The 24,813-nt window shown below is 47.1% G+C and overlaps 1 protein-coding gene across 2 annotated transcripts in view; it reads right to left on the reverse strand.

Annotated features, from left to right (window-relative positions):
• ZFAT (zinc finger and AT-hook domain containing) overlaps positions 1-24,813 on the reverse strand; it is a 174,830-nt gene that overhangs the window by 15,485 nt on the left and 134,532 nt on the right. For both annotated transcript variants that reach the window (XM_057737087.1, XM_057737088.1), the window contains 4 exons: positions 24,459-24,597; positions 16,431-16,549; positions 9,710-9,836; positions 6,910-7,040 (listed from right to left, as the gene is read on the reverse strand). In XM_057737087.1, coding sequence (XP_057593070.1) covers positions 6,910-7,040; positions 9,710-9,836; positions 16,431-16,549; positions 24,459-24,597 — 516 coding nt within the window. The remainder of the gene's footprint in view (positions 1-6,909; positions 7,041-9,709; positions 9,837-16,430; positions 16,550-24,458; positions 24,598-24,813) is intronic.

Below are 24,813 nucleotides of genomic sequence, written 5' to 3' on the forward strand. Positions count from 1 at the left end.
TTACAAGAGCATCCCGAGCAAACGTGACTCCTCTGTCAGGTCTCTTGCTTGTAGTTAAATGATCAAATTCATGGAATGGAGTGACTGTGGTTACACAGTAATGAAAATAGACTCTGTACCCTCACACGAATCACCTTCCAGATCCCTCTCCCTATTATTTTGCCACAAATCTTATGAGATGCTCAACACCCACCCCCAGAGGGGCAGAAGGCCCCTCCCGGGCTCCCCTTCTGGGGGGATCACAGGAGCGAGGCTCCCCGCAAGCCAGAGGCTGCACTTGAGAAGCCCCCCCTGCAGAGCGGCTTCTCCCCACCAGATGCCCCTGCAGAGCCGGGCAGGGTGAAAGAGTTTCTGAGGACCACATCACTCAGGGCCTTAAATGAAAAACAGGACAGGCTGGACCCGAGTTTCCTTGCACATAGAGAACTAACGTACGTGGTTGGCCATAGGAGTGGATTGCATTTCCTCACAAAAATAATGAACTGCAAATAACAAACAGTGATTCCAGGGCTGGCTGCCAACCGGCATATGTCTTCCAGCGAGAACTGCTACTGAAATTGCCTCTCAGGCTGCACACTGCATGCTGAGCCCACCAGGGAGGCTGGCAAGTTGCTATCCTCTAGTCTGCTGCGTCCTGACCGCACCCTCCAGCGCCGGCCACCACAGGGGACCTGCCCAAAGGTGACAAAGGGAGTGGGGAAGCAGCCGCGTGAGGAGGGCTGCTTCTGACAAAGCTAGAACCTCTGCTTTGGGTTTTGGCTTTTGTTGCTGTTTTTAACCAGCAGTTAAAGCATGTGGGCAGAAAGCCTGAGATGTTGAACAAGGCGATGGCAGCATAATTCTGGGCCTGCCAGGCTGAGGGTCTGCGTGGGGGAAGTGGGCAGGGTGCCTGCGGGCCTAGGATGGTCTCAAGTGCTCCCTCCGGGTGCTCCCTGCCCCTAGCGCACTGGCTGGCAGCTGGGAAGCACGCAAGCACATCAGGGGAAAACAGGAGAGCGACCATCCCAGGAGGCACTGCCGAGAAGTGGGACCAGGGACAGAGACACAGGCTGCCCAGTGTTCCGCTGATCCTGGTCACTACTGAACTCCTTACTCCACGGAGGAGGAACGACAGGAACAAGCTGGCTGCTCTCGACCTGGGGATGATGCAGGTGGAGGGTTGGTGCTTTGCTCAGTGGAGGACCCCTGAGGGTCGCCTCTCCTCAACCGTGACCTTTTCAAGGACCTGCAAGGTGGCGCTCATTCCCGAACCGTGAACGGAAATGTCAACTGCAGTTAGAAATAAGGATGTCCCAAGGTGTGCGTGCCCCCCAGAAGCTGCCGCATCGCCCTGAAATCTGTGGCTCAAAATCGTCTCTATGACGAACGCGTATTTCAGTAAACAATAACCTGGATTAACAGTAACCTTCCACTGACAAAGACATCTTCATACTCTGAAATGTGCTACTTGAATGTGTGTGATGGTTGATTTGACTGGGCCACGCGGTGCCCAGATATTTGGTCCAACATTACTCAGGGTGTTTCTGTGAGGGTGTTTCTGGATGAGATTAACATTTAAATGAACAGACTGAGTGAAGCACACTGCCTTTCCTAATGTGGGTGGGCTTCACCCGATCAGTCGAAGGCCTGAATAGAACAAAAGGGCTGACTCTCCCTTGATAAGAAAGAATTCCTCCTGCCTGACTGCTTTTGAGCTGAACACTGTTTTTTTCCCCCTGCCCTTCGATTCTAATGGAAACAGCAACTCTTCCTGTATCTTAAGCCTGCTGGTTTTCAGACCGTAATTTACACCATCACACCATCAGCTCTCGTCTCCAGCCTTCAGACTCAAACGAGAACCTGTACCATCCGCTCTTGGGTCACTAACTTGCTGACCGCAGATCTCTGGACTTGCCATCTATCAACCTCCAGAATCAGTGAGCCAATTCGTTATTTTATACACACACACACACACACACACACACACACGTATATTCACATACAAACACATACACACATATGTATATACACATACAAACACACACACACACTTCCCATTGGTTCTGTTTCTCTGAACAACGCTAACACAGTGTGTCTTCTCATGGGGGCTCAGCAGGGTAGGAAGGGTAACTGAGCCACAGAGAAGCCCGCTTGACCAAGTGCAAGCCCCTGAACAGCCTCCTCTGGACTAAACCTACAGCAGGCGGGCCCTTCTACGCCGGGGAAAGTCCAAACCTGTTCACACGTGGCACACGGACTGAAGGGCTGTTTTGTTTTTTAAGAGCAACACGGATGAGTGCATGATCTGAACCACTTCACTTACAGCTCAGGGATCTTCTCCCAGACAGGGTCCTCCCCTCACCTGCAGAGGGTTACACCCTACAGTGTCCCCAGCTCTGCCACCGGCTGCAGAGGGGACCATCGGTGGTCATAAACAGCTCTCGAGTTTTCACTCACAAAGTCCTTGAATTATCTAAGGGTAACCTACTGAGTCATCCTGGCCTTCTTAAAAGGACTTAAAAGGACAACGTCTCCTTAATATTCACAGACAAATACCCTGAGTGCAGCTGCGGGCTGGTGGGCCCAGACCCCGGACACCATGGCCAGTGTGAGCCATGGTCTTGGACAGCTACAAGCTGTTCTGCTGAACGCTGAGCTGGCAGGACTGCTCAGTGCAGACTCACTGCTTGGGTTCTGTGACTAAACGGAAGAACCTGGATTATCCAAGTGGGCCAAGGTAGGCGCGGGGTCCTTACAGGAGGGAGGAGGTGGCTCAGACTCAGAGAGAGTCATGTGACGACAGAGGCAGAGGTCAGAGAGACGGATGTGGGAAGAGCCCGGTCTGCCTCCCCTGGCTTTGGAGATGGATAAAGGGAACCCACAGTCAAGGAATGCTGGGTGCCCCCAGGGCCGGAAAAAGCAAGAAAGGAATCCTTCCCAGAAGGAAGGCAGCTGTCCACGCTTTGATTTTAGCCCAGTGAAGCCCATTTCAGACTTCTGACCTCCAGAACTGTAAGATCAGAAATTTGTGCCATTTTAAGCCACTGAGTTTGGGGTGATTTGCTGCAGCTGCAATAGGAAACCGACGCCCCCAGGGAGGCTGTGCAGTGGATGTCTGCTAAATGGACGCTGGGAATTCCCAGGAAGATGTCACTTTCAGTTCAGTCTCTAAAATAAATTTTAACCCACAAGGACCGCAAAGAGTGATTTAAGCCATGAGGCAATGGTGACGGTGTTTGTTATTTTCATAGGTCCTTCTTTTCCTCTAAATAACTAATGCTGACTCCGAGATGCTGGTGATGATATTTCCCCTCTGCTGGCAGGTCTTACATTCAACCTACTTAGGCAGCTTTATTAATCAAATATGTTTCCTCGTCATAAAACCCTAAAGCACAAAAAATTTTAAAGAAAAAAAAAGATTTATTTAATGAAACTGGTCTTTACAAACCCCCAAGTAGCGGCAGTCAGAACCGTCACGTGACTCCTCGGGCCAGGCTGGGGAGGCACAGGCAAGGTTTCTTCTTTCTGAACGTTTCCAAAAGCTCCATCCCTATGAATCTATTTTTAATGCTGACACTTGGGGAAGAGAGAAGTGATGGGAAATCATTGAAGACTCATTTCTGTCTCCAACTGAAAATTTAAATGGTCTGAATTATGGGCCAAGTCTTTCCCATGTCTCATTAAAAATTAAGAAGAAAACAAGCTAAGAAACAGTTTTTTCTCAGCTCTTAGCTTTCCAACCGCCTCAGCCTACCCACCAGGCTTGTTAGTATTTTCATCCCAGAAACTGAAAACCCCTAAATGCTGAAGATAAATAAAAAACTTTCAGTTACCACAGATAAACTTTGATGTGTGAGATTCTTTTCAATTTACATTAATATATCATGAAAAAAATTATAAACAGAGCATATAACTAATTTTTTATATGGGAAAGAAATCTCGAAATTTTTAAGCATCCAGAATGAATTCACATAAAACCCGGAATTTATTTTTGGCCCTTTGGAATATGTGTGTGTGTGTGTGTGTGTGTGTGTGCGCGCGCGCGGGCATGCGCGCATGTGTATAAAATAGGAATCTTCGAAAAGATCTCAAAATATGCTATCCAATAGTAATTTAAAATCATTTTTTTCTATAATATATAGTACCTACTTGATGACAATGTGTTCTTGCTATTTTTTCCACAGGATATAATTAGAGAATCAAAACACAAAGGCCACAGTGTACTCCATCCTACGTGATAAACATTTACTGAGCAACTACTATGTGTGAGATCTTGAGCTAGAGAAAGGTGAAGTCCCCAACATCAAGGGCTCCCCGGAGGGCGAAGGGGGGACGTTACTGCTTCCCACCAGGTGCACCAGCGTCCACATCTGAGTGGCCTAAGCACACTCATTTTTCTCTACTGAAAAATCCTAAACCACAGTTCAATTAAAAGAAAAAAGGTTTAAACCAATGTATTCTTCTAATAAAAACAGCTATATTTAAATTTAAATAAGACAACTGAATCCAGAGGGCATTCCTTCCCCTAGCAGAACCTGACACCGTGCAACTTTTGCCATCGGAGTGGGCGTCTGACATCTCCCGCCCCTCGGTCCTTCCATCCAGTCTCCCATCCGTCATTTATCAACAGCCTCGGTGAACCAAATGCCAACCAGTGGACAGGATAAGGACTAGGACACACGTCCTCAGGGACATTTCCAAGTGCAGTTACTCAAGACTGTGTTAAACAATGACACTTCTCTTAGCCTTGTGTTTTCAATAAACCAAGAATACAGCAAAAACTGGCACGACAGTGTAAAGCAATTATGTTCCAATAAAGAGCTTAAAAAATAAAATAAAATAAACCAAACCAAGAGACTGAAGGGTGCCCCTGTTTTCTGCCACTGCGAACACATTACACCTGTTTACACTGGCTGCACCGGAGGCTTACCTGCCTTATCCTTCGTCATGCTGTCACCCTAACGCCTGGGAGCACATCTAAGCTGTAACCTACACCCGCAACCTCGTCTCTCACCGCATCGCCTGCGATGTGCAATAAATCACGTCTCTAAGTAGCAGCAAATCAATCCAGTTCCTAGAAGGAAGATGCAAGTCACAATCGGTGGTGCCTCCCTGCAATTCTCTAAAGGATTTGGCATGTGCAGAACATCCAAAGTCCTCCAGATACCCTTCCTGAAGTGCCAGGTCTAGCGCAGAACTCCACACATCACAAAGGAGTTTCAGAGGAGATTTATATGACAATCAAAAGATTGCAATCTAATAAATACAAAGAAGAGCTGAAAGACTGTTTGGCCTAGAGCTGTATGAATCTGTTCCCAAACAATGCAGAATACCAGGCCCCTGCAGCCTGAAACATCAAACTCCTACTGTGCTATCCAACTTCTGTCCAGGGTCTCGTTGACAGAAAGCATAGTAATGGAGGAGGCTTTCCAGAACACAAGGTCCAAACATTCATCTAGATGCACTAAGTCTTGTCTATGGGTCCAGAAATCCAGAGCTGAACCTCATGTACTAATCCCGCAGGAATTGCTTAGCCTGAATTTCATGCTGTGCACTGTGGCCTGGACACACCTGGGGGACAGGCATGGAGACAACATTGGGAAGTCCACCGAGTCACCAAAGGCAGGTCACCAGGGACACATTACTCAGGGATGAAAGGGCCGCATTAAAAAATTATTTGTTATTTGCCCAGAAAAACTTACCTCTTCTGCTGTTAACTGTTTCACATTTCCTTCTTGTTCTTTTTTTTTTATTTTCATTGGAATATAATTGCTTTACATCCTTCTTGTTCTTTATTATCAGATTCAGCACCAAATGCACAGCAGAACTTGGATCGTTCTGGTAACACCCACCTCTCCCAGGTCTCTGAGCAAACGGCAGAGACCTGCCCTAACGACCCCTTTTACAACAGCCCCAACCCCCACTCCTCGGCCCATGCCCCCTCCCCCTTTTCTCCTTTTACTTTGCTCCACTGCCCTTGTTCATCACTGACATCCTTTCTGTTTCATTTATTTTATCTTTTTCCCACGAGAGTAACCACTGTGATGGCAGACATGGGTTCTCTCCTGGAACCCCAGCAATGAGAACACTGCAAGCACTGACTAAACACTAACTGAGTGAACAACTAAAAGAAAGGATAACCATGTAAAACTCTACGCTCTGCAATTCAACCTCCTTCATGAACTTGAACTTTGACTCTAAACTCTACACCTGGGTCTGCCCTGGTTCTGATGTGCTTACAGTTGTTCTTGGGGTTTTTTAAAGTATTTGTGTAAGCCAGCTTAAATCTTTTGTACAATGAAGCAGGAGACAGTAGAGATAAAGGCAGAGACAGATACAAAGGATGATCTGATTATCACACACGCCGCAACCTAACAGACGGTAAAGTCTCCACTGAGGTCAGAAGGAGAGGAAATGAACCAAACAATAGGATGATTAACTACAGCAACATTTATTCATATACTGGCCATCTTCTTCCTATCAGTATAGTTCAGTCACCCTGTGCTGATTCCATCAGGTGATGTTTAATATTTAAAAAGGCCAGTCCTCTGGGAAACCCTACTGGCCTCTTCTGGCTGTCCCCACAGTCTCCTCGCTCCACTGACTCGGGCCTTAGGCACCAAGGCTGCGTTTGACCACAGACGTGTCCAAACGTGTCCACATCATGCCTGTTTCACTCTGGCATTCCTTTCATTGAAAGGAAATGAATAAAGTTTCCAGAACGTTTTGGAACATACTACACCTTTCCCCTACCACACAGCCCCACATACGGTGCTACTGCAGACACAATCCCATAATAAGAATAAGAAAATGCATAAGACTAGACCGATTTCATCCCAACTTCCACCTGAAAACCTAAGAGGGCAGGGGAGACAGAGGGTGTGCAGCAGCGAGAGGAGCCAGCATTTAAGGCACAGAAGAGGGTCCTACCTGCTTCACGACAGTCACCGTCCCTGGTGCCATGGCGACCACCGAGGCAACGGCGGTGGCGTCATGGGTCTCGGTGCCCAGCTCGATGATCTGCTGGAGGATGTTGACAGCCGTGGGGTCAAGTCGGTCACCTTACCAGGAAGAAGCACACAGGAGACAGTCAAGGCCACAGGCGGTGAAGGTCAATGAGTGCAAAAGCGGCCCTTAACAGAGGCCATTCTCGGGTGGTGCCCTCCCCAGGGATGCTCGGGTTCTCAGCAAGCACTCACTGTGACCACAGAAATACCGCGTACAGTACTTTCAGCTTACAACACACTCTCCAAAAGAACATCTCAAAACTCCAAACACCCTGTGAGGAGATGACATTGTGATGTACTGTCCCCATTTTACAGATTAGTCACATCACTGCAAAAAAAATGGAAGAGACTTGCCTTGGGCCATTGGGTCAGTTACGTCACAAAACCAGGGCTCGAGCCCAGATGTCCTGAATCCAAACTTGTTGATACAGGACTGACTGCCTCTCAAAACAGAACTCTCTCAGCTATGATGTCAAACCGCAGAGCTGGTTTCCCTCGAGCACAGACATGGTCGGTGGTCAGTGAGCGGGTGCCCGATGAATGACACAGGCCGCGGGCAGGATGCCCCAGGCTGTCTCAGTTATCAAGCCGGCGGGCTTTAGGATTCTAAACCAATGTAAGCTTGGGATCTCTTTTAATCATCTCAAAAGACTGGAATCCATGTCATCAGGGCAGCTACTGAGTGAGCCCCGCCTGCTCTCACCATCTGCTTGGCCATCTGTGACTCTCAGGAACACGACGCTCTGACCCTGACCATTAATTTACTACAAGGGAAATTACTGCCTGATGTCCAGGTTAGCATAATACAATGACGTCTCCACCAATGTCTGCATCCTCCTGGATAGCTATCTGTGGGCCACGTTCCAACGTGAATCAGTAAGGGATGAGAGAAGGGGATTCACCGTGTTCTACACAGAGGGTAGGATGCAGCATGCGACTGAGGCGATGACATCAGCACCTGTTCACCACGCACCAGCCTAGCATCCCCTACACACACCTACACATACAACCCTACATAGACACACACACCCCTACAGACACTCACACACACACACACACACTCTTTCTCTCCGTAAGGGGGAGGAGGTTGCAACTATGCCTTACAGCCAACCACTCTAAACACCCAAACACTAAACAAAACATTTACCAAAAAAAAAAAAAAAAAAAAAAAAGGTACTGAAATAAGATTTTAATTCCTCACTCATTTACTCCCACAATGACCATTTATCAAGCCCAAACTGTCAGCCACGACCATGGTTCCCAGTGAGATACAGACCATGACCTAATGCCGCCTCCCCCTCTCCTTCCAGGGCTCACAGGCGCCTGAGACGGACTGTAAGAAAGCTCGACAGCCCTGGCCGCTTCCACAGCAGGGGCGCGACGGGGGAGCTCTGCAGGAAAGTCAGGTGGGCTCCCGGGAGACGACATGCAATCTGAATACTGAAGATGAAGATGCCTTTGCCAGAAAAAGCGCTGTGTGGGGAGGGGACCAGACCAGGCCCCAGAGAGCGCAGTAGCCTGTGGGTGAGAAACGCAGCTGGTGCTGAGAACAGCAGAGTGTGGCCCCAGAGGGCACAGCTCCTAGGTGGCCGGAGACGCAGTGCAGGGAGGCCAGGACCTAGAGCAGGCGGCTCAGCTGCCGAGCTGCAGTCTGCACTGTGTCCTAAGAGCCAGGAGGAGACGCCGAGAGCCTGCAGGAGCGAGTGAGCGAGCACAGGAGTGGGTGAGCACGTGTTCATGGAAGATGAAGACAGACAGTCTGTCCTGGCAGGGCTTCAGCAACCGCTGAAGTCGCTGGACGTGCAGGAAGGAAACACACATCAGGACTTGGCTTCAGCTCTGGGAACTGCGCTACCGGCTGGGACCTGGATGGTCCATCTGCAGAGCCTGCCGCTCTCACAGGCTGCACAGCTGTCTCCCGATTCCCCCAGCTCAGCGGGCTGTGAGCACAGCACTGGCCACGAATCTTTCCCGAAGTGACCGGCCCAAAGGAGTTTTCTGAACACCCTTCTTACAACCTGGGGTTTAGGGATGTAAGAGCTGGGTGAAGTGGCAACGTCCCATCTCCTATCACCATCTGACTTCACCTAATGCTTCCTCTAGTCCCACGTGCTCTACCTCTGTCTCCCCAAATACACAGAGGGCTGTGGTACATGACACCCTTGTGTTCTGTTCCTACTTTGAAAAGAGTGTTAACAAGATTTCTAAGCACAATGCCCCGATCATCACTAGACCTGCACAGTGGATTGTCTTTTAAAATTGATCCAACATTTGAAAATGGTGATATCTGACAGAAGCATCCTGACTGGGGGCTTTTCAGGAGAACTGGGAGGTGGGCAGTGCCAACAAGACGTCAGGGGGCCTCGATTCCAAGACCAGCTCTGACACCCAACAAGTGGTCGATCCTCAGCCAACCGCGTACAAGGAGGCGACCTTCCGCGTCTGTGCCGTGAGGACAGTGAGACCTGCTTCTCCCTGTTCGGAGAGGTGCTAATACATGCGGACGTCGGGCAGCACTGATGGGTGGCACCACCTTGGCTGTGGCTCTGTTCTAGAACACGGCGCGAGATCTGCCTCCAAGCCCGACAAGGGGACCACTCCTGCAGTCAGAGCGCGGCTGAAGGAGACCAGCCAATGGACAGCATTCATTCGCAAATGCCTCCATTCAGCGTGTCCATCAGAGACCAGCTCTAAGGCGGCAGAGGGGGGCGGGGAGCGCTCACCACTCTCCGAGGTGTATCTCAGGTCCTGGAGCGCGGCCACCGCAGCCCGCGTGCCCTGGACGTCCTCTTCGGCTTCCGTGATGTGCAGGTACTGGGTGGAGGGCTCCTCCGGAGTTTCTGTTGCTGGCTAAACAAAAACACAGTATCATCGATGTGACCTCCTAGAAGATCCCCTGTTACCCAGAAGTCCCAGGATGATGGATTAAGACAAAACAAAGGCACACAAGCAATGCTTTTGCAGCAGCTCATTCGCTTTGCCCCTAAGAAATCAGTGCTCCAATAAAAACCTACTTCCCGAAGAGAAAACGTCTCTTTGCAAGTGCCAGGACTTTTTAAAACCCACTTCGGTGGAAAGCTTCCTGCCATCCATTCTTGCACAGGGAACAGAGTATGCTGTTCATACTTAGCAACGAGACACGTGTGGAGATTCTCGTGTGTGCTCCTCTCCTGTCTCCTCTGCTCCTCCCACTGCCCTAATCTCCCGTGTGCAGGAAGGCCTGGGGCCTCCTGCCATGAGGCCGAGGGGAAGACACAGCAGTGGGGATGGTGGAAGGGAGGAGAGGACGGGTAACCACATAACACCCGACAAGCTTACAGCACGGGTCCCGGCACAGAGCAAGATCTCAGCAAATCTTAGCTACTCTCGTCGCTCTTATTTTTATAGGAATGATATGATAGATACAGCTGACCAGAGGAAATACATCTGTGCAAAATGAGGACTCATGAGAGTAGGACAAGCTAAATGACACAGGTATCTCATACCTAAGGAGAGAAGAGGTGGGACGGAATTTTCACAAAAACTAGATATTGATAATTACCTCTTTCTAGAACTGTAAGGCAGGAAGCATGAATGTTACCAATAAAGAAGGTTTTACATACAATGCATAGGAGCCAAAGTGATCATGCTCTGTAAGCATTTATCACCTACTCACACAGGTTCAGAACAGAATGGGATTGTTCTTTTACAGCCAAGGGGTCACGTTCACCCTGACCTTTAGTAGACACCCAGTAAATATCTGATGAACGCATAAAGGAACAGAAAGAAACATATTTCCTTCTAAGTACCATTAAGCAACATATCGGCCAACCCTGATTGGATCCGAGGAATGGCTTAGCCTGTGATGAACAGGACGGGCATGGAATGGCTTCGCTTCCCCTCTTTGGGGTGCTCTTTGCAATAACCACCTGTGGGAAGGACGGTGCTTTACAGGGCATTCCTGGGAGCCTGGCGACAGCCCAACTGCTAGAACAGGCAGCTTGTCATCACTTGGGACCACCCCCCCGCCCAGCTTCTTGGCTGCTCTCTCTACTGTCTCACTTCTGGAGTCTAGAACATGGCTTTGTGTCAACTATTTTCATCAAGTCACAGCTCTGCTGAAAGCGTCGGGGTCTTTAAGAAGCGAGGCCTTCAGAGAAGGGGGCATGACTCCGCTAACTAAAGCAGCAACTGGTCAGGAGAGATTGCATTCTACATCGGGAACTGGCATTCCAATGGCTGTGTGTTACTAGAGAGCAAATCCTCACAAGTATGAACGTGAAACACCAGAGGACTGACTGTTTCCCACAGATGACGATGCCATGTGGATGTTGGTGCCACTTCCTGCAGGCCTGCTGGGTACCAGACAGTAACCCCAGCATTTTACATGTGGTGTTGCTCAATCCTTTTGACCTCTTGGGTATCACTGCCTCACTGTATAGATAAGAACGTGGAGGCCTCAGAGGTTAAATAAATAATGGCTCAAGGTCAAAATGTTTATAGGAAGAGCCAGGATTCAAAGTTAAGTCTGTCAAGCTCCAAAATACATACTCCTTAAATTTTCTAGTAGAAAATGTCAAACATACACAAGACCGCTACACAAGGTGAACCACCCGCACACACAATCACCAACTCATGGCCTATGTCCCTATGTTTCGCCTATGTCCCCATGCACTCCACACAACTGCCCTTTGATTTTGAAGCAAATGTGGATGTCGTATCAATTTACTATAAATATTTAGAAGGCATCTCTAAAAGATAAAACTCTTTCAAACCATAACTACAACACCACTGTCACACTCAAAACACTTAACAGTAACTCCTTAATACCTTCACATGTCTAAGTGGTGTTCTGATTTCCCCAATTACCTCATTTTTTCACAACTTGTTCTATAAATCATATTTAAGGAAGTTATTGAAATCCACGTATTAGCTCTGACTGATAAAAGTCTCCTAAGACTTGTATTGATAAGCTCTCCCTCCATTCTACTTTCTCCCCTGCTTATAGTTCTGTTGGGAAAAGTGGTCGTTTGCCTTCAGAGTTTCCAACAGTCTGGATTTTGCTGACTGCATCACCATGGACTCACTGAATGTGTTCCCTTGTCTGCTGTATTTCCTGTAAATTGGTAGTCAGATGCAGACGCTTAATCAGGTATCAGTTCCCTTTCTGGCAGGAAGGCTCCACAGTCACATTGAGTACTTCCCTCAAAAGACGCTCCATGCCTGAGTGTCTCTGTTTTTGCCGTGTTGGCAGGAGACCGAGGGTCATCGCCAGACCCATGACATCAGTGGAGGGTTGCAAAACAGCAAGACTGTAAGTCTTCATTTGTTAGCTCGAATACTTCTATAAAAAGAAATGTCTCTCCTCAAACATTCAGTTATTCTGAGATATAGTTTATTTAGATGAAGTAGAAAAACTGTTTGATTCTGAGCCTTTATTTACCAAAATAGAGTTCTATTCATCAAAGTAGAGTTGATTCCCTGATATCCTACAAAGGTGACTAAGGAGTTTTCCCCCAGTATCGTTATAAACTCATGGATTTAAACACACGTGATGTGCTTCCCTCCAGTCTATAAATACTAACAACAGCCTCAGAGTAACAATATCAACCCCACTACCGACAGTGGAGTATGTGAAAACAATACTTTTTTGCAGTTCTTTTGCCCTTAGGTTATATCCCACTAGGGAGGGACAATCAAATTTCTGTCTTAAAGTCTCTTGAAATAGTTCTTCTCTAAGTAGTTCTGCCATCGTTTCGATATACAAACAGATACTTTATTTCATCCCATTCTCAATTTTTAGGGTTTGCTTTTTAAAGCTTAGTTTTGTTTTTATTATTACATAAAATATTGCCATGGTTTTCAGAGTCAAATCTACACAGTGGGTCTGCTAAGACAAGTTTAGTTTCTCTCCTGTTCTCTCAATCTTATCTGCCTGCCTTTTCTACCTGTGATTTCCTCCCTTTTTATAAACTATTTTATTTTGAAGTAATTTTAGATTTACAAAAGAGTTCCAAAAAGAATACAGAGAGTTCCCACATACCTTCCATCCTGCTTCCTCTAACGCTGACCTGTGACATAACCACGGTACAATGATCAAACCACGTATTGACGTATTAACGAAACTCCAGGCTCTGACCAGACCCCACTGGCCCTTTCACTGCTGTCCTTTTTCTGTTGCAAGATCCAGTCCAGGATCCCACAGTGCACTGAGCAGCCACATCTCCTAAGTCTCCTCCAACCTCTGACAGTTCTTCAGACACTCTGAGGAGAGCTGGTCTGACCACCCACGTCATCACACCGTCTGGGGACATCTGATGGTTGCTGATGATTAGGGGTAGGTTGAGGGGTTTCTGAAGCGCACCACGAGGTGACTGCCCTTCTGATCACATCATATTAGGAGGCAGATGAAGTCGCTGTGCCTTACTCCTGAGGATGCTGACCTCGGTCACGTGGTTACGGTGGTGGCTGCCAGGTGTCTCCACTGCAATGTTACTACTTTTCCCTCTATAATTAATAATTATTTAGGGGGAGATATTTTGAGGCTGCATAAATATTGTATTTCTCCTTAAACTTCTGTCTACTAATTCCAGCATTCCTCAATGGATCTTGCCTGCTGCAATTATTACTGTGGTCTTCTCATTCTTTCAACATTTATTAATCAGAATTCTTCTGTGGGGAAGAACTGCTCCTTCCCCACCATTTATTCAATCATTTATTTATAAAGTATGGATGCATAGATATTTATTTTATTCTTTGAGTTTTGGTCCAATACTGTCACTATTTATTTTGTTACTCAAATTGTCCCAGCTTTGGCCATCAGGAACTTCTGGGGTTGTTCTCATGCGTCCTTTTGACATGCCTCCATCTCATTTTGCGGAGCATGTTGTTACTTTCTAGTACTGCAAAATGCTCCAGCATCATCTTACATCATTTCTGCCTCAGCCCTGGATCAACCACTTTTCAAAGGGACCCTGCTTCCTTTTCTTGGAGAGTCCTGTTAGAAACCAAGATCTGGATACTAGTGTGCTCACTGCCAGTGGGGCGTCACTGCTTCTAGGCCCTCTAAGCATAAAGAGCTGAGAAATACATGTTATGTATACTAACCATGTATACACACATATCTGGAATTATTTCTGCATCAATCTATTGGTGCGCACACACACACACACACACACACACACACACACACACACACAATCTACCTACATATAATATATAGCAGTGCTGTAAAAAATAGCCTTGCGCAGACGCCTTTTCTCATCTTTGTCAGTATAACTTTGGGATAGTTTTCTAACGATGGGATTGTTTAGTTAATGGAAAAAGAAATGCACGTGTAATTTGGCAGATATTGCTAAATCCCCCTTCACAAAGGTCAGGCCGCTCTGCAGCCCCACCAGCAACGTATGAGAATGCACATTCCTCTCGTCTCTCCAGCAGAGATGATTTCCAACTTGTGGATTCTTGCCAGTCTAATAGGAAAGAAATTCTACCTCTGTCCAGTTTTAATTACATTTATTACATGTGAGGTTGACCACGGTTCAGATGTTCAAAGTCATTTGCACTTCTTTTTCTAGGAACCTTTCTTATCTCTTGCCCATTGAGACGCTGATCTTTTTCATCAGTATTTCCAGAAGCCTTTTATGATGTAAAGATAGTCACCTTTTTTTCTATGACATGACTGAAAATCTTTTTTTATCATTTGCCCCTCTATTTTATGAGTTCTTTTACATAAGAGTTTTAAAATTTTTTTCATGTGGTCAATTTTTTTCAGTGTTTTACCTAATTGAATCTGGATTTTGAGTTATAGTTAGGAAAGTTCTATTCACACTCTCAATTTATAAATGAATTCACTTGTATTTTCTTCTGGTATTTGTAAAAGATCTCTTCTTTTACATTTAAATATCTCTTCCTCTTGCTCTAGGCTCTCTCTCTATATAAGCCATTGATTACTGTATATTGATGTTTTAATATGCTGCTTATTATCTGTAGTAGATTTTCACTCATTCTTTTAGATTTTCAAAAACATAATCCTGTATCTACAGACAGATATTTATTTCTCCCCTTCTGATTCTTACGTCTCTATTTACTCTGCCTTGTCCAACACACCAGCTGAGGCCTCCTATGCGATGTTAAAGACCAGAGCCTCGGGGCACCCTCATCTTGCTCCCAACTCTAACGAGAAACCCCCTAGCCTAAGATGCCAGCTTTTGGACCAAAATGCATATATTTTGCTTTTCATCTTAAAGATGTATTCATCAAATTCTACTTTATTGTTTTTAATCAGTGGATGCTGAATTTTGTCAAATTCCTGCATCTATGAAGATGATCATTTCACTTTTCTCCCTACGTTCCTGGCGGTCCAGGGGTTAAGACTCCGTGCTCCCACTACAGGGGGCACCGGTTCAATCCCTGGTCAGGGAACTAAGAGCCCCACATGCTGCGTGGTGCAGCACCGCCCCCCCACCCCCCCACCCTGCCAAAAACAAAGAGACTCATTCTTCTCCCGAGTTCTATTATGATGATGTATTACACTAACACGTTAACACGTTCCCTCCCACTGGACAACCCTTCCCTTGCGTTCTGGAATAATCCTTACATTGTCGTGATGTATTATTTTTTTTCACACATTGTTAGATTTGTTTCAGAGCCCTTACTCTTAACTGGACTAAGCCCACTGGATACTCTGATGCCCTAGAAAATTCTTAAGAAGTGGTTCTCAACTGGGGGTGATTCTGACTCGTGGGGAGGGACACTGGCAGTGTCTGCGATAGTCTGGTTTTCAAAACTGGGGATGCCAGCGGCTCCTAGTGGGTAGAGGTCAGTGATGCTACTAAACATCCTAAAATGCACAGCACAGCCCCCTACAGCGAAGAGTTATCCAGATCCCAATTTCGGCAGGACTGAGTTTGAGAAACCCTGCCTAAAGTAAACTGCAATTTGGTAGTGACCCCTGGTACTTGAAAAGAGAAACAGCTACTGGTTTTTAAAATACAGCTACTGGCTTTTATAGAATTCAGCCAGGAGACTGGTTCCAACACTTGAGGGGGAAACAAAGGTGACAGGTAGGAGCACGTGCCTCTGGCAGAGGGAGAAGAGGACCTAGAACCAGCAAACGGGGCCCTTCCCTGTTCTCCGGCTGAGGACCGGCAACATATGCCTGGTCGTGCATTCTTCTTCCAGATGCAATTCCGGAAACCCCAGATTCGTGACAGCAGCAGTGAAAATATCACTGAGCCCCACACAGACATTCACAAACCAGCCTAAGCGCAGCCCAGAGTAAGAAGCCACGTGGCCTGGCCTGGATCTCACCCAGCGGGAGCCCTCAGATATGACACAGGGTTTGAAAAGATTTCCAAGTTTCCCAACCAGAAAACCCACTGCCTTGAGGAACGGCACCGGGCTTGGCTGGCTTGTCACCTGTGTTTTGGAAAGTCACGATCAACACCGTGCTTTAAAAAGTACCTCCCACTTGGGGTCTCCTTCGTTCTCCACCAACTTCAGGCCGTGCTTGTTCTTCAAGTGCCTGTTGAACTCCCATTTGGTGCCGTAAACGAAGCTGCACACGGGACACTTCAAGCCACCTGAAAGCACAGACAAGGTGAAAAAGAGCATGCACAGCACACAGGCTCTGCCTTCCAGGCAAACGCCGCAGATCTAAGGAACGTATGTTTTTGTCTCCAGCACTTACTTTCAATCCACGCTTACCTTAATATTAAACAGAATAGCAATGGTGTATGTGTTTTTCATGGTAAAGATTTTAAAACTTAATGCATTTCTTTTCATTTATTGAATGAGAATTTGCAGTGAACCTAATACACACTTAATATTTTAGGTGCCAGAGAGAATTAAGATGAGTAACATATGTCCCTTGGCCAAGTGGATAAGCAGCTTAAAACTTTTTCATGTTTTTATTCGAAAATAAAAAATTTGGAAAGCAAAAAATAACTGAAGAACAATGGGTGCTTTTCTCAGTCTCCTTTGTCCCAAAACACTAAGACCAAGAGCCATATTCTCAGTCTCCCTCACATGAGAAGTGGAGCCAGTGGTATAAATTCCTATGTGAATATCCCAGTAAAGGACAAATTAAAAAGCTGGTCACATCCTGAAATGTCACTATTTATTTAACTGATTAAATTTTACACGTTCTAGGTAGTATCTGGATGCTTTAATTAAGAGAATATAAAACTCTAGGATAAAAAAACAAAAAACAAAAAAAAAACCAGAGTCACACAAAGACTATTTTTCTAAAATTATATCAGAAGCAGCAACTAAATTAGGAGCTGGACAAAAGTCACTTGTTTGTTTGTGTGTTTATCTGAAGCATAGTTGATTTACAATGTCGTGTTAGTTTCAGGTTACAGCAAAGTGATTTATCAGGTTGTGCTTTCAGAAGTAAACTCTAGCCCTCAGGAGGCTAACTGCAGTCCCAGCATCAGGCCTCCAAATCTACCAGGCCTTGAGCAGGCCAGAGTCGGGCGAAGTGCTGGCACCCTCAGGGCTGCACCAAGCGGGTCAGGGCAGTGAGATGGGGCCAACGGGCCCCTAACTGCTCTCCCCGCAGCCACTGTTGGTTCTGCGCTCCACCCAGCACACAGACTGGTCTTAAAAGCTCAAAATCACATCTCTCACAGGTGTAAGCCCTTCCACCGCCTTTCCCTCACACCCAGAATAACATCCCAGCTGCTTGCTGTGACCTGTGACCCCAGGGGCCTGGTCCCTGCCGCCTTCTCCAGCCCTGTCCCCTCCCCTTCCCCCCCATCCTCGCCCTTCTCTGTCTTTTGCATTCACAAGCTCCTTCCCTGCTCAGGACACCGCTGTTGTCAGTCTGTCTGCTGACTCGGTCCCGTCTCTGCTGGACCTGCTGTGCTCCCCTGTGCTCTCCCAGCATCACTATTTACCTCTTGTTCACTAGGGCACTAAGGAGAGAGTCAAGGAATTCCGTCCTGAGGACGGGCTGTCTTAACAAATTATATAAGAACCAGACAAATCTCATGGGACACATCACATAATTTAAGCTTTTCCTAGATGCAGTTAGGATGTGCTAGCTCTTCTGAGCCAATTCCACGCCAGTGACTCTTAGACAGCACTGTTCTGTAACCGGGGTTTCTTGTCTATCACCTGAGGGGGTGGGCGATTCCCTAAACAGTCATGAGCAGGAATGGAGGCCAACCCAGGTGGCCGAGAGCACAGCCCCTCAGACCTCTGGCCTCCTGCGCTGGGGGCACAGGAGAGCACAGCTGGTCCAACAGAGACAGGGGACAGAGTCAGCACAAAGACTACGACAAACACCAAATTCTGAACTTCCAGAACATTCTACACAAAAGGCAGCTCAAACAGATGCTTGTTTTCTGAAACTCAAACACAGTGCATTCTTTTTTTAGGCAAAATCAACTGGGCTTGTTCTTTCTCGCCCAGAGGATAATTAAGCTTAGTTTTTAACCTTCTTTGTTATCACTCATTAATCATCTAAAATGGCATATTTTCCTACAATCATCTTTTAAAATCCTCCAAACCACTACCTTTTCTTTTGGTTAAGCTGACGTTGCTTCTATAAAGACTTCATATGAGGCAATGAACACAAGCAAACTACCTAAGGTTAAATTTAGGCTTTAAAATGAAATTAGATTCCTTCTGGGCTATTCTTTAACGCAAACTAATTTAAGGAGAAAAACATCCTTATATGATGTTTAAATTAAAATTAATATGAGAATGCCCCCACATTAATTAAAACTTCCACCTTTGCCACAGTGGCTTTAATTAAAGAACAACGAATGGAAATATGTAATCTAGACCGAATGAGTAACTGTGCCAGTTAACTGACATTAAAGCTAAGAAAAATTAATTTCCATTTCAATTCATTAAATGCTTAGGCAACACTCAGTAAAGGTCACAGGGAGACGTGGTGAATTCCCTTGCAGCATTGATATCAAGTGCTCACCATAAAAACCACAACCCTCCCCCAACCCCCCCACTCCCAACTCGCAATTTCCTCCTAAGGAGAGACGAACCAGGCCAAAGGATAGAATTTCAGGAGCAATTTTAAAACTCCATCATGCATCCTTTGTTCTTTTTGGAATGCAATATATTCTGGAGGAATTTCGAACATTAAACTATTTGCACTCCTTTGCGGTGGCTGACATTATTGAAAATTCAATTTCATTTTCAATAATATAACTCCCAGAGCAGCATGGGACACTGGTGGACAGTCGGGAGACCTGATCTGGCACTTGCTCACGTGACTCGGAACCACTTTCTTAAATTCTCAGGTCATGGTTTTCTCCTCTACGCAGGTGAAAATGCTAAAGCTTATATCCTCATAAAAGGCAGCAAGGTCAGCAGAATAAGGGCCCCCCAAAGATATTCACAACCTAATCCCTGACACACGTGAATATGTGACCTCCCATGGCAAAGGATCCTGAGATGGGGGGATTATTCTGGCCTATCCAGATGGGCCTCGTGTATCACCAGGGTCCTTCTAAAAAGGGGGTGGCTGAGCAAGTCCCAGCGACATGACCTGAGAAAGACTGCTGGCTTTGGAGGTGGAGGCAGGAGCACGGGCCAGGAATGTGCGCAGCCTCGAGAAGCTGGAAAAGGTGAGAAAACGGATCCTCCCCCAGAGATTCCAGAAGGAACACAGACTTGTTAGCAAACCTGACTTTAGCCTGTGAGACCCATCTTGAACTCCTGACCTTCAGAACGGTGAGATGATAAATCTGTGTTGTCTTTACCACCACCAAGTGTATGGTTATTTATCACAGCAGCAATAAGAAACTAATCCAGGCACTCAAGGATAACTGGACCAAAAGCAGCTTAATTATCAAAGGAAAGTAGATACACAGTAATCTGATTTTATTAATAGGTGAAATATGGAATTGGACTTGGGGAAATACTGCAGGGGGAGAACAAAGTGCATCTGACTATGAGCCAGGCTGAAGTTCCAAACCCCAGTGAGGACTTGCTAAACGGAGCTTAAGCAAGGTCTCCCCCATGTCCCCTCACACACCCCTCAAAATTCTGGGATCTGAGATCCTCTGGACAACGAGGGGAGGGCTGGAAAGAGAGAGAGGTCCCAGAGTCAGCCTTGGCTCAGGGTAGCAACTAGACATGGAGGCAAAGACATAAGAAAAAGTAAACCATTCCCGTGTGTGTAACCTTTCAACACATCCTCACGTGATGACCAGCAAATGTGAACCAGTCAGTACCCTGACAGGACCATGCCTCTCCCTCTTCCTCCTCCTCTTCCCCCGCTCCTCCTCTTCCTCCTTCTCCTCCCCAGCTCCCCCTCTTCCTCCTCCTCCCTCGCTGCTCCTCCTCCTCCTCAACAAGTGCAGACTTGAGACTCACTTCAGGGGATGTCAGCCCATCCGTGGTGAGAAGCCAGACTCTGGATCAGGACCCCGGCCTGGCTTGACCACCTGCTCACTCTGTGGCCGGGGCTGGTCCTTTTCCCTCCCCGAGTTTCCTCATTTTAAAATGGGAATGATTTCTGCCAATAATGTATGGGATCTGGGCCCTGATAAAAACACTTTTAAAATAAAAATTTCCAAAAATTAAATAAAGGACTTTGGGTTAGCTGATAGTTTCTAGATTTTCTTCTATACTATTTTCCTTGAATCTGGTGTGAAAACACTAAGATATGAATATACCTCTATGGTACGGGTGAACACATATTTACACTCTTCTAACACAGTTGTTCAAAATAATGCAAAGATTTTAGCAGATGCCACAGGTTAAGCCTTCTCCTGGCCCTCTTCCTCACGTCTTTCCTTATCTCAATTACCTACCCCCTCCTCAATGACCCCCTAGAATGGGGGGGCCTGAGATAAGGGTTACAATCCGGGAGAAGCAGCGGATTTCCCTCCTGTGAGCAACACGGGGCCTGCTCAAAGGAACACGTACTGTCTGTTGGAGGATCAGAAGATGGAGGAGCTGTCCAGCCTTCATATCCAACCCAGGCAGGAACGACAACAGACGCCACTGCATCCCAGTGCCTCGCACAGTGTGGGGCACACGAGGAGCTCGAGCTACACCCTGAAGGAGGGCTATGGGAGTAAACACGATAGGGAACTTGAACCATTTACCAGGCACTTGTTACACGTCAGGCAGTGGCTGGGATCTTCGAGAATAACATCTAATCTTTGCAACCTGATAACCAGCGAAGTTAAGTAACTGATTCAGGCTACAGTGATCACAGACCCGACTACAGGGTCTGTGCTCCCAACCCTGCGTTGTGCCAACAGCAGGAGAGGCTTGAAGGAGGGCCTTGAGGTCACGGGAAAAGGACCAGCCCGCTGAGCCCCATCCGTACCCCAGCGTGAGCTCCGGGAACGAGCTGAGACATGTGACGCCTAGCAGCAGAGCATCGGGTGCCTCTCACAGCCTGGATTTAGTGAGCCAGCTCCTGGGCTAGCTTCATCAGGGACGTTTTAAAAGGAGGAAAGGGGCGGGCCCACTGATGTGAGAGAACATGAAAAGGTGTATTTTTGTGGGAAAACGCCGCGAATCCACATTAATGAACAAGTGATGGGCTGAGAGGAATAAACAAGAGACCGTCTGATCTGCTTTCAAAATATCAGAAGTGCATAAAACACGAGCAGGGAATAAAACATTTACATAGCATTCAGGACAAGTCTAACTGCCGAAAAGTACCAGAGCCCCAGGGAATCGGTGCCTCCTGCTGGGGCCCAGCTGGCACGCTGTTGGCAGTGGCACCTGTGCCCCCAGAACAGAGGTGTGCTGGAGCTGCCAGCACCAGCTCAGTGACATCACACTGGAAGCTTAAAATTGGCCCAGGTGGAAATATTTATGGCACAGAAACTGGCAAATGTTACAAATCAGGTATCCACCCCCACCCCATCCCCGCTCCCCCACCCCGGGAGAGCCAGCTGCTAAACATTTACAGAACACGACGGGTAGGTGCCCCAGCAGCCCCCATTCCAGAGCTCCCTGAAAATGACCCAAACCCCACGGAAAACACCACGGAGAAGCTACACAGAACAGAAACCTCAGCCTTTCAGCCCTTCTCCCCTACAGCTGTGCACAGACACCCTCCCCAAACCCCTGAGTGTGGGGGCAGCAGAGCCCTTCCCAGCAACCGATGGCTCTGCCTGGGTCACTGCGTCACTGTACACACAGCTGACGAACGAGGAGTCCCTGCATTTTATTTGTGGTTTTTTTATTATGTCATCATTTTAACACATATTCCTCTATCTCAAAATAAGAAATTATGAAGTCCCACAAAGATATTTTTTGAGAAGTGAGTAGAAGAGGACAATAAAACCAAGTGGGATGGGGAGAATTACATGCAATTAATCAAAAGAAAGTGAAAAATTCAAGTGGTACCAAATGACTCAGCATTTCCAAACACAGCCATTTTATCCTGTCCCACTTTCCCCCTCTCTCCTTCCCTCTCCCAGACATCAGGACGGTGAGGGCTGTGTGCTCTGGAGATCTCTGTGCTACACTCACACTCAATCAGCTCTCTGATTTCAGAGACTGTTTTGCTGCCAAAACACAATGGCACAATGTCTCCTACAAGCCAAGAGACATTTAGTTGTTTCCTTCTGCAATGTGTCTCTTGAACAGGACACAGGACAAATAAAGAAATAAACACACACACACACACACACACACAAGAAGGCCAAAAACAGCCCTGAAAAGATTAGAAACAAAACCCAGACCCAGTTAGGGAATGGCCAAGTGAGAGTCCTAGAAAGTTAAGTTAAAACTTAGGGCACGAAGCAGCTTGACCTCAGCACATTTTCTGCAAGGCAAGGATGAAAGTTTGGAAGCACGGAGCTACAACAGTGTCATCAATCAGATCCCATGCCTGTCCCAACAGCCACAGTAAACGTCTATTTCCTGCCAATCCAACCCAAGAGTGTGAAGGATGTTAAAACGAATCGCTAGCCCACTACTCCAATTATTTACTGTGACTCTACGGCAATTCATCCTCTCCTCGGTGATTCCTGGACAGGGGGGTCATCAAAAATGATGCACCGGCTCTAGAAGTACTGGCACATTTTTGGAAAATAAAAGAAACACAAAAGAAAGGAATGAAAATGTATTGAGTGCCAGACACTCGAGTGTTCTCGTTTCATCCTCCCCACACTCACGTGAGATGGCTGCTATGAATTCCACACGAGGTGCAGGCCTCAGGTAGAGAGGAGGTAACCTGCCCGGATGGCACTGCACCTCCCTGCCATCCAGGTTGATGAAACTGCCATTCAAGCCAAGGCCAGGCACACGCTCCCGTTACCCCAGATGGATGGCTTAAAATTATCCCTAGCTTTTTCTGCTGCTCATCTATTTCCGTACATCAGCCCTGTCACCGAAAGTGCTGAAGGATACAGTCAATTTGTTTGTTTTACATTAAGATGCCTTTCACGGCGATTACAGCAAGCAGAACTTCACGCTGCATCAGAAAACTCAGAACAGCCCCAGCTGCAGCCGAGTTTACAATCCCACAGCTCTGTTTACAGGAGCAGATTTCTAAAACGGTCTTCAGCTTCAAAGAGTCACAGGATTCAGGAAAGAGCAGCAACGGACACACAGCACACTGCAATCATTTCTCAGCTGAATTACCGAAGTGCAGATATAAATACAACAGCTTTTCTCTGTGTGGCAACAGCACGTGAGCTAGACCCTCTCAAGTGGGAATGTGATTATTTATTGAAAAAAGGAGCAAAAACCCCCCAAACTTTTCAATATTAGAAGTTTTCATCCATGCCCTTTAGTTTTTCCTTTTCAGGATGAATAAGTAATCTGAGCACTCAGTAAATATTTTTGGATAATCTAAAGAATCCCACCTATAAATGTGATTAGTATAGCATTACTTATAATTGCAAAAAAAGAAAAATCTGGAAACCCTAAAGTGTTCAACAACATGAGCACAGTTAAATAAAGCGGGGTGCTCCCACTTGATGCTGTATTGCAAAAAAGCCTGTGGAAATTAAAGTAGGAAGACAGTGTACCAAAGGAAAATAAAATGTGTGTTCATCAGCATTAAGTAAAGAAAGTGAAGCCATGAACTCTCATTTGTGCAAAATGTGTGCGTGGACCAAGGACAGAGGCAATAAATACAGTCAGCCCTTCACGTTCCCCATCCCGCATCCGACGTGGGGCGCAGACACCGACACTGACTGTTCTCTGCCGTTTTACACAAGGGGCTTGAGCATCCTTGGATGGCGGTATCCGTGAGGGTCCTGGAACTGATGCCCCGCAGATACCGAGGGACGACTGTACTGATAAATGAACATTATGGGAAGGGTGGTAAAATCCGTGGGTTATCAGCTTTGTTCATTTAAGATGTTCACTAAGGTGCCTGTCATACAATCCTGGCATAAGTACCAAGATGTAAACAGTGAGGAGGAGGAGGAGGACGACGACAGTGATGATGGGGACGGTGCAGGGATCAGGGCTGCGCTGCGGGAGGTGGCAGCGCTGCCCCGCGGGGCCGGACCATGCAGCACAGGGGCAGCCGTCGCCTACCTTGCTGGATGAGTGCCTCGGCCGCCAGCTCCCCAGTGCCCACGTTGCTGTACTCCTCGTTGGGGTGCTTCCGGTTGTAGTGCCGCTTCAGGGAGCCGGAGATGTTGCATGAGTAATGGCAGTGGGCGCAGCGGAAAGGCTGCAGGGACAAGGAGGAGGGTTAGGGCCAGGCCATCCCCCACACGATCGCACACCCACGAGAAGAAAGAAACCCAACTCCCCCCGGTCCCCCTCCACGACTCTCCCATCTGTGAGGGTCCGCTTCCTGGAAGACCTGCCGCCCCCTGGAAAATGCTCCAGGAAAAGACGCACACCTGGGGCTGAGTCCTGCCTCTGCAGGGACCGTCCAAGTGAC

This window comes from Hippopotamus amphibius, chromosome 5 (genome assembly GCF_030028045.1).
Source record: "Hippopotamus amphibius kiboko isolate mHipAmp2 chromosome 5, mHipAmp2.hap2, whole genome shotgun sequence".
NCBI lineage: Eukaryota > Metazoa > Chordata > Mammalia > Artiodactyla > Hippopotamidae > Hippopotamus > Hippopotamus amphibius.